Source organism: Chelmon rostratus, chromosome 5 (genome assembly GCF_017976325.1).
Source record: "Chelmon rostratus isolate fCheRos1 chromosome 5, fCheRos1.pri, whole genome shotgun sequence".
Classification (NCBI taxonomy): Eukaryota; Metazoa; Chordata; class Actinopteri; order Chaetodontiformes; family Chaetodontidae; genus Chelmon; species Chelmon rostratus.
In genome coordinates, this window is record NC_055662.1 from 23,313,400 (window position 1) to 23,324,206 (window position 10,807).

Below are 10,807 nucleotides of genomic sequence, written 5' to 3' on the forward strand. Positions count from 1 at the left end.
CATGTGGGCTTTTAATGGCAAATGAGAAACAAGTCAAGTGAAGACGAGCAGATGCTGAGCATCGAGTAAATAAATATGCGCGCGCACACACACACACACACACACAGATCACCTAATGGGCAATTTGAAACAAATTTCGAGCTGGAGGTTTTAGCCTGAGGCTTCTTTACAAAACTTTCTTATAACACTGAATCCTATAAACTGTGTATTCATCAACAGGAATTCTGAATAAACAGTAGTCTGCATTGTAAATAAATAAATCAAACATCCTCTAAAGTGGCATGGTGCAAAGCCCTGTTTACGCACATGAGCATTAATCAATGAAAATAGCAGCAGCAGTAGCCTGCTTAAGGAGGGTCACACCATCAGTCACTGTGTCTGATCTGTAGTTATTACCATGGCAGTGATATATCTGTGACAAAGGCTGCACATGCAGATCGCTTATCAAACAAACCTCACACACACACACACACACACACACACACAAACACACACACACACACACAAACACACACACACTTAGGCAGCCTATGGGGCATTTATTTATTATTATTATTATTATTAATGTTTTACAGCACAAAATACCAGGCTGAGAGGCAGCCAGACCTGCAGTCCCCACACCTAAAGCCTTTCCTCTGATGCAGGCAAAGTAGTTTCTCAGCCCTTCACTCAGGTCAGGTGCACCTGCAGTAATCAGATGTAGCACACCTGGACAGAGCTAGACAGGACAGGAGAGGAAAAGGGACAAACAGCACAATGAACACAGAGAGAGCTGTAACAAACACACAGGCACAAATACCAGATTTAATTCTGGATGTCAATCTATCAGTATTTTCATAAGGATTAAAGAGATCACTCTTCTACATCGACTTGGAACGATCAGTTTTAATGTATCTAATGTAGACACACACACACATATTCACAACTGTAATCTTGATCTCTGATGGAACAATAAACACGACCTCTGTCCTTCCACGAAGATAAAGAGAGACACAGAGACATACAGTAAGTGAACTACATTTCCCACACGCTCTAGCTCCATTTCCATTTCCCATAATTCGTTGCGCCATTCTACCGCTTACCGAAACAAGAAGGTCGTACACAGCAGTTTTACATTGAGGCAGGGAAGAAATCAGATCGTAATCATGCTGGGACAAGCTGTAAGGCGGTTCACAACGTCTGCTGTTCGTTCTTCACACTATGCTGAAGGACCAGGGAAGGTGAGATTACTTCCTTAAAGCAGCATTATTGTTTTAAATATGATATCGTCTGTATCAGGCCTTGTCTGCATCCACAGGCTAACGTTAGCTAGCGTCACTTGGAGGTCATATCCGTCTTTGACAAGAGCGTGCTTTTAATGCTAACAAACTAGCCCCAGACACATGAATATATGTTCTCCTTTACAAGGCAACAAAACATTTAATCTTCAATCTTATGTTCAGGTGTGTGACAAATGCTGATTTGGTTGGCGACCTGTTGGTTAGCATTAGCTTTGTGGCTCGCTAAGTTAGGTGGTTAGCTTGCTAATCATTAGTTAACTCAATGCCACCTTGTTAGCAAGTAACTTAAGGAAACCAAAACAAACCATCTTAAGATATCTTAAATTCTAGTTTTCATTTATTTTACGGCAGATATATCAGTAACACACTACTACACCCACAAACACTTACAGAAACGAATATTATTGATTTATTATAGTTGTTCAGTAACGTTACTTCTGGATAAGTGCTGTAGCTTAAGGTCACATCTGTAGCCAAACAACAAGCGACCCTGGAGAAGGGTGCACCTCAACTTTTGTGATTACCAAGAGTTCTGACACCACGTTTTACACACAGTTTGCTTCTTCTAGAATAGTATATATGTAGAATAATGGTTATTGATGGTGGAACTGCCTTTGATCAATCTCACTAATCGCCCAAAGGTGAACTAATTTATCTTTTTAATCTGTCGCGTTGTACGACATCTTTGTGCCTTCTACAAGGTGCTCGCTTAGTTTAATGCAAAGTGTATTTTTTCGTGTAAACTATAAGGCTTGATTGAACACAAATCATTGCCACAGTGGCTGTTTTCCTTTTTAGAATGGACGTCATGAGGAATTACATTACAGAGATAATAGTAAGCGCACTTGGCCCTTTTGATCTTATGTTCATGGGTGTTTTTTTTTTATGTAAAGTAATTCATTCTATTTATCTGGTTGAAATTTGGTCTTCTTAAATTGCATACCCAGAGAGCCCTAGGAATCACCCACTGTGGCCAGTGTAAACAGCTGTCCAAATTTCATGTGAATTATTTGATAAGAAATTTTAGAAAAGTAAAAAGACATCTGCGCAGCTGTATGTCAGCCATGTAAAAGGGGCATACGAGTCCCCCTTTCCCACCTAGCTACGAGAAGACCTATTCTTTAAAGCATGTATGCAAGTGGTGAGTTTGCTACATTCCACAAGCTCTCTTAGCTGTTTTTTTAGTCTAATACACAGACTCACACAATGTCAAGGAAGGAAATTTTAAGACCCATTTTTCCTTTTAAACAAAAATATCACAGTGCACCTTCTAAATTTAAGATTCACCAAACAACAGGGAGCTTCACTGACTTGTTAACACAGCATAAAACACACTTCATTCAAACTTGACAGAAATAGAATAGAAGTCACAATCACCAGCTCTGATGTGGTCAAAATAAACCTGTAGTTCAGAGTTGTGAATGTGAAATAAAATTGCTCACTGAATGAGAATGTGTTGCAGAGCAGCAGCAGCAGCAGCAGCAGCAGCAGCACTCGCTTGTTCTCCAGAGGCAGTCCATTAAATCAGCAAAAAGAAAAATGGTGATGGATTATTCATCCCCTCGCCCAACTCTAGTGTGCAGTAAAAAATAGTTGCTTAGTAATCAAAGTAATGGAAAAGATTGCATGGGATTTCTTGCAATTCCCCTGTGCCATAATACTGTTGTCCTTTTACAGAACCTGCCATTTTCCGTGGACAACAAGTGGCGTCTGCTCGGCATGATGGTGGTGTTCTTTGGCAGTGGCTTTGCATTCCCCTTCATCGTCGTCAGACATCAGATCCTGAAGAAGTAAAATGTCCCAGAGCTATTACTCAACCTTCAAGGTAATTATGACTGCCATGTTTATCTAGCATATCTGCTTTCATTAAAATGTCAGGATGATGTGGCATTTACTGCAGCCTTGGTTTGAATGGTGACCTCAGACAATGACAGTCCTTCACCATCTCCCTTTAGCCTTCTTCTCAGTGGGATATCTTGAATAAATTACCTGTATGTCTGAGAGTGACTAACAAATGTCATGTGGGTTTATATTGACGCCACGATGTGTAGATAAGCTCGCACTCTTGCAAGTTAATGTGACAGTTTATTGAAGACATTGATTTGTATCAGGTGAGAGCAGGTCAGAGTTGTGGTTGTCACATTTATCTTTACCGGTGTTTACTCAGAAATTGCTTTTCTGTCGTCAGATGCATGCAAGTCATCTTATCACTTTTTGCCCTATTTCCTTGTTCTCCCTGCAGGTCGTCAGCTGGAACATATTTATCCATCAGAGATCTGTCCAGGCAGAAGAATGGGAATTTCTTGATTTTCTTTGTAAATAAAGTTTCCTCAAATATGAACATGTCTGCTCTTATTTTTTACTGTTACAGAATGTTTTACATTTTAGATAGATACTTTATTCATCTCCAAAGAGAAATTTTATATGTATATGTGCATTACAGGGAGAAAAGGTATACTGGGCTTGACTACCTCTACCTAATGGGTATATAATAAACACTTTAAATGCTCATTACTAGTTACTACCTCTGATTTAGTTAAATACATGTGATCTGAAGGGCATATTTCTGTCGAGGTCATTGAAGATTATATTATATATTATTATATGAGTGTTCATGGTAAACCACTCGGCACTTAGCTGTCGAGTGTAACCTGTGGTACTCAATGTGATTTGGCCTTGTACATTATGACATCCACTAAAGGAAGTGGTTCTCCAGATTTACTAACGCTGCAGCTAACTGCAACTTTATTCAAGTACTGAGTAGATCCCTGTTGGCGTAAAGTCAACATATTGTAAACGTTAACAGTGAACCCATAAATGTGAATTTAAACCCTTTGTTACAAGCCACTTAAAGCGGATAAAATGGAAATCTGCATGAGAGGACTTTCATTGAATCCAGTCCTCTGCTGATAGGTATTGTTCCCTCACCCTATAGCTCAGCACCTCAGCTGAACTCAACTGAATAACCTATTTCAATTCAATTAACCCTATGCTTCTGGCTATAATTATCCAAGGACAATGTATTAAAAAGGGAAGCGTGGCTGCCGGTGTTGGTGACGAAGTAGAATGTAAAAGTTAAGAGGTTTTCCATGCACCTTTATTCAGGTCTACTTAACGCCTGGAGTCATTTTTAGCAATCAGCTAAGCTTTTTCAGTTTCTCATTGCTGTATAGTAAAGAGGTGCTTGGGTTCGCCCAAAGACATAAGCAGAGACATACGGGGACAAGCTGTAAGCATGAGAAACAAGCTGCTGTATACCCTTTGTGAACCGTACCTCCGTGATTTTCACACACACACAACTTGCAGCAACTTGTAAACCTGTCAGGTGGTTTTGTGTTCTCCTGCATTTGTAATGATGTTATACTGTCTGTGCCTCTGGGCTTCCTGGTTGGAAGAGCATTCAGGTCGCGCAGCTCTTGCTAGGTGGTGATAAAGTTATCGCACATTTAATGGGGTCAACAAGTGGGAGTCGATATTTCATCGGTGCATTGTATTGTCGGCGCTTAGAATAGGTTGACCTTTGTTAGTAGCTCAAGGGGAGGGAGAGCGGCTTTTCTGGGCGAAAACACTTCTCAACACATAAACATGACACCCCGCATTGCCGCAGCATACTAAACACGCAGCACATTTTCAGATCTCCAAATGTTTGTGACTAAAGCACACAATTAACATCTGCATTGGCACACACACGCACAATGGTGGACTCAGAACATGATAAAGTGCCCTCATGGTGGCCCAATGTGCAAGAAAATGCCACTAAGTGCTCTCTGAAGTGCCCTTCCAGTGGAGAAAATGTGATGCAGTGCGCTAATGGGTGCCCTTAAAATGGAGATAACACAATACAGTCCTATATATGCTGCCCTACATGCTAGAGAGGGTTTGGAACATACACCATAAATGCATCATGACTTTCTGCTGTGCCCCTACTGTATGCAGCTGGTGCCCTTTTTATGTTTTTTCGCCCCTGCACCGCGGACAGCCTGAGTCCGCCACTGCTCACACATACATCACAGACACATTTAGTAGTCTGATCCGCACGTAACAGGCTTTTTTTCTGCTTACATGCACCTTGAGGCGATAATGCAGCTCAAGACAGGAAGACAGGTGAGGAAGGAAAGTGGGAGAGGGGAGGGAAAACGTCAAAATAATGCACATCGCTATAATATAATGCGATTATTCTATATTTCAGCTTTAAACAATAATCCTTTCTCAAAATGGTCCTTGTCAGTATATATTGAGCCATCATGATTAAGCGTGCTTTAGCTGATGTCCTTCATCTCCTGATATCGAGTCGCATTTCATGGTTTGTCTTTCTGAGTGCACCTCAAAGATCACTCTTCTCTTTCAGAGAAAGGGAGCTCTCAAGTGCCAAATAAGCCTCAGTGAAGTGACACTCCATCCAAAGACTATCTTTTGAGCAGAGGTGGCTATAAGAAGTGATCACCATCATGTCAGTTATAAGAGTGCAGCAAGTTGTGCTATTTGACAGCACATAGTTTTCTCCGGTTGGGTAGTTTGGATCCATGTTGTTACAGTAGCAAACATTTGAAAGCTCCATTTTGGTGCTCTGAACTCTGGCAGCATGGCACTGAGTGAAGAGAAGTGCCAGTAGCTACTTTAAATTTTACAAATGGTTCATTTGGTACACTCCGGCACTCAGAGTGCTAATTCAGGAACGTCCCCAACATTTAGACCCTTTTGCAGGAAAAAAAGAGATGATGCAGACGCAGTCATTTGCTCTGCCTCAGAGTACAAATTTAGACCTGCATTGACACTTTAAGAGATCAGGTCTGAGAGGAGTGTCACATTATCCAGGCATCAGAGAGTAAAAAACATGCACTAAGCAGCGGGTACTTTTTTATGTCATGAATGTTTGATCTATTCTCTGCCATTATGCTGCTAACGGGAGCTTTTAAGAATCCTAGTTGATGCCAGACTCCAGCAGTGAGGACCAATTAGACACAATGGTGTTATCTGGACAAGGACCAAGCTGCAGTGCAGCAGCGGCGACTTATGAAAAGCACATAAGGGTGTGCTGGCACAGGGCATGTTGCAGGAGGGGTCATACGGTGCCCACAATAGTCCGCATCGCCCATTTTCGATGGGCTTGCCATATCTCCGCTGCGAGACACTTTGAGCGGCTGCAGGAAGGAAGCAGGGGGGAGACAGAAAAAGAATACATTACAGGAGGATTACGCACCCAGCATGCCAAGTCTCTTGCAGGAGTTTGTCATGCTGCATTTAGTATGAAAGTGTGGGGGGAAATGAAAGAGGGGGGGAGTGCTGTTGTGTGTGTCTGTGGTTTTTCTGTGGTTTGCCAGAGTTTACGCCTTCATTATAGCCAATATCTAGTAAATTCATTACTGTAATTGTTGTTCCAAATGCTTTACGTTCCCTGGCGCACAGGCACTAATTAAAACAAAGTGCAGCCATTAAAGATCAATTCCACACAAGTTTATCACCATTCAGTGATTGTTTAACATCATGCATGCTAATAAAATGAATAGGTTGCCTACAATTACCGCATTGCACACAACAACAAAGGTGAAAGCCTGCTGTATGTATCGTAATGCCTCAGTTAAAGCATCACAGCGTTTTATTCCCCCTTTAATCCAGCAAACTAATACAGTTTTATATGTTCTTGCAGATATGTAAATCACCTTATTTGCAGTATTTGTGGCCATTCATTGCAGCCTCTGTAGACTGTTCAATAAAAGACGTTTCTGCATCTCACGTGTGGAATCTAATTATAGACTCATTTGCACTTCAGAGAGGAAGATAGTGGGCTTAGCTTGGTGTAAAGGATGCGCAGCTATCTAATAAAAAGACTTGACGTTTTATTGAATCCCCTCAGTTAGAGGCACATTTCACATCCAGCCGCATTATTATAGTCAAACAATTACGTTTGTAACTGTTAGTTGGTGTGAGCCGACTCATTAGTGATTGACAGTTATATAAACATTTACTTACTCTGAATGAGAGTGGGTGCCTGACAAACACTCCACAGACTAAATTACCCCTCTGGGTGAGTTGGATGAGCTCTAATCAGCACTTTGTTGTAAACATCTTGCACAGCAGCATTCCATTGTACCAACCAATCAATATATAACATTCAAAACCAGGAAAGCTCTAGATGTGGCCCACCCATCATATCAGCATGATGACAATAAGAGGTGAGAGCAGCTGTCTCCGGCTGCTGCGCAGCACCCTGACACTGCACTGTCACTCAATAAAGTTTCAAGGACACGCTGAACTCCCAAGTTTTCTGCTAAGCCCGTCCTCCTTCCCTACCTTCTCTGTTTACCACGCTCTACCTCAAAGATGCTGACTTGTGGAGAAGTGCTGAACTGTCAGTGCAGGAAGATGAAGTGTGCGTGCACCTCCCACTTCGTCAGAGTAGGGCTCGACTGCCTCGTCCAGGGAACTCTCCACAATTAGTCCAGAACCTCCAGGGGCATGGCTGCGCACAGGAGATGAATGCCCGCATGGGTCAACTCATACTGTATGTGTTTTTGTATGTCACAGAGAGGCGAAGAGCAAAAAATCAGAGTCTGATATCAAAAAGTGTGTCAGCAGCATACATGAATATACAATACAGATAATTATTCCAGCTCTGTACAGGAGATATTGCACTTTGCAGCCTTTATCATGCATTAATGTTGCAACACCTTTGCATAGAAAAAGGCATGCACTCAACCACCTCAAGCAGACCTGCCCCCCTTTTTATAGCAGCGGCAGATCACAAAGATGATGCGAAACCAAAGGAGAAAAACATGTCATATGTCACTTCAAGTTTTTTGCACATTCAGTTTAATACGAAAATAAGGGATACAGAGACCTGGCAGGGACCCCAGATGAGATCTGAAACTGGCATCATTTCTACACCCCCTCCAGCCCACTTTAGTCCCCAGAACAGTCTTCACTTCCATAATGAAACACTACGCACTGCCAGAGTTAATAGTAGCAAGTTTCAGGGTGAAAAAGTTTTCATTTTAAAAAATCATAGCCACTTCAGTCCACGCTCTCCCACATTAAGCCTTATGTTAATGCCTCCGAAGGGTCGAATGTGGATGAATGTGCATTTTGCTCTCTTCCTTCATACAATATACAGTGCACTTTGAATTTAGCTCCGTTCCCTCTCAATAAAAAGCCGATTTTTATCTTCCACTTTACCAGCTGTCTGTTATAAAATACTTCTTGGCCTGTAAAATTCTCATCTAAATCATGGGGTTTTGAGCTCTTTTGTCTGGGCCTGGTCTACACGGTCTCCTTTCCAGGCTTGTGGCTGAACATCAAGTCATTTGAATTTGATTTTAATAAATTTCCCTCTATGTTTTATCTCTTTGAAAATTACAGAATGTCTATTTCGATTCATTGTAACAACTGACTAATTGAAGGCCAGCAATCTAACTTCCCCAAACAGCATCTTTTATTTTCTGCCACTGCAACCTCAAAAAACAATCATCATCACAATCATTTCTTTGTTGTTTTTTAGCTCGTTAAGCTCTTTTATTGATCATGTTTTTTTAAGACAGCGAAACAGTACAGAACATCCACACAGACGTGACATATCAGCGGGATTAGTCACAGTAAACCGGTCTCAGTTTAACCAGGACTGGGTTGGTTGGGCTCCATGTGATCTACATAGAAGAAAAAACTGTGGGAGATATCTTTGTCTCTAATGAAGCATCTCTGGAGATGTTTCCTGCTGCAATGGAACAGTGCAAATCCAGTACGGGGACAAGGTCTGACAATGTGAGACTAGTAGAGATGGAAAGTGAGAGGGATGACAGAAAAAAAGGAGGTGCAGTTGATCATGTGTTGTTGTTTTCTCTGCCATGGCTTTCTCTCCTCTCGCAGACAGAGAGAAAATATTTGAACCTTTTCTGGGCCAGAAACTGTGTCTGTTGCTCTCCAGTGGTCTCCCTCCCTTGCTACTCAGACTGGAGAGTTTCAACCCACGGCATTTCTCTCACTGAGAGGCATCTGCTGCAAGCCTGCACGCGCACATTTGCACACACAAACTGTAAGCCCTCGAAACAGATGCACAAACATTGCTCATGCACGTTTCCCGGAATACCACTGAAATATGTAGACAGACATGCATTCATGAGTCTTAACACAGTTTGGGACAAAGAAATCTGTCATTTCTCTGTTAAAGGAGTGCATCTACCTTACCTTTAGTTGCATAAATTAAGAGAGCAAACTAAGCAGATCTCTCTTAAATTGGTTCCAAACATGCAGGCTAGCAATGTCTGCAAAGAGTTACTTCTTTGTTTTATATATATGTGATGTGGAGAATAGCTGAGTATAGCTTATATTTTCACTTGCTGTACAGGCAGCTGGGTTGAAGGCAGACAACAGAGAGATATCGATGGGTATACAGTATAGAAATGGGCAAAGCAGCTGCACAGGTAGAGGAACTGTATCTCTACAGTTGTTCCCCATTGGGAACAAACACTGTCCTGAAGTCTGAGAGTCAGCACTTCCATAGTTTTTGCATCTCTGTTTACCATATTTGCAAGATTTCTGCTGTAGCTCTGCAGTAGTCTCCCAGGACAGAGAGGCACAGGTACGGAGGTGGAGAGGCTGCACAGTGATGCATTATACTGATGCTGGGCAGCCTCACAGCTCCCCCATCTGGTCAAAAACAAACTGTCAGGCGGTGACATGTAGTGAATTCTGGGAGACTTTAAGTACTTACAGAGCCAAGGTTACAGCTGCCGCATGATGAGAAAATTGCTCTGCTGGAATCAGCGCTCTTTATAGTTTAAACAACTTTTCAGTTGTTTTTCTTTATCATTGCTCATCCTTTGATTGTCACACATTCATATTAATGATAAGTAACTCAGGGCAGGTCAAACTTTCAAAAACCCATTAACTGAAGCTCAGAGCAGCACAGTAAGAGTCCATACAAACACAATTTGATCTCACACAGTTTTTGTCGAAGTGTTTGTTCGCAGGGCGGGAAGCAACAATAATTGTTTCCTTTGAACGCGGGAACAGAGCACCAACTAAGATATAATACAAATCACAAAGGCAGAACTGTCTGTGCAGGGGAAAACATGAATGAAAGGCTTGTGTCTCGCAGAGACAGAGAGGGAGAACTGGGGCAGAGGAAGACACAGGGGGCTCTGATTGGTTTGTTTCTCTGCAGACCAGTCTCTTCCAGGATGTTCTTTGGACACCACAGATGTTTGGATGAAACAAGCCGGCACAATTCGGGCTGGCCCGAGTTCAGCTGGGTCTGTGAATGGTGCCTTTCAAAGCCCCGCTGAACCACATGGCGCCCAGGACCGCAGCCACAAAACCTCGCTCGACTGACTCAATATTGCCAACATAAAAGGATCAAATGCCCCTTTTATTATTTTATTCAGTTTTTCTTAAAAAGATGCAAATATTTGTTGCACAAATTAGACGATATTTTGACTGCACCACTGCGTGACACGTTACCCCTCTGGTACTTTCGGCATGAAATAAGCCGGCAGATAGAAATCTTTCTGAACGTCCTTCAGATGTGCTGTCAG

At 42.0% G+C, this 10,807-nt stretch overlaps 1 protein-coding gene across 1 annotated transcript; it reads left to right on the forward strand.

Annotated features, from left to right (window-relative positions):
* The first annotated feature begins 1,072 nt into the window (after positions 1-1,072).
* Positions 1,073-3,621, forward strand: LOC121607032 (cytochrome c oxidase subunit 7C, mitochondrial). Its single transcript, XM_041937686.1, has 3 exons — positions 1,073-1,220; positions 2,958-3,105; positions 3,523-3,621. Exons 1-2 carry the CDS (start codon positions 1,146-1,148, stop codon positions 3,072-3,074), a joined length of 192 nt encoding a protein of 63 aa, XP_041793620.1. The 5' UTR covers positions 1,073-1,145; the 3' UTR covers positions 3,075-3,105; positions 3,523-3,621.
* The last annotated feature ends 7,186 nt before the right edge of the window (positions 3,622-10,807 follow it).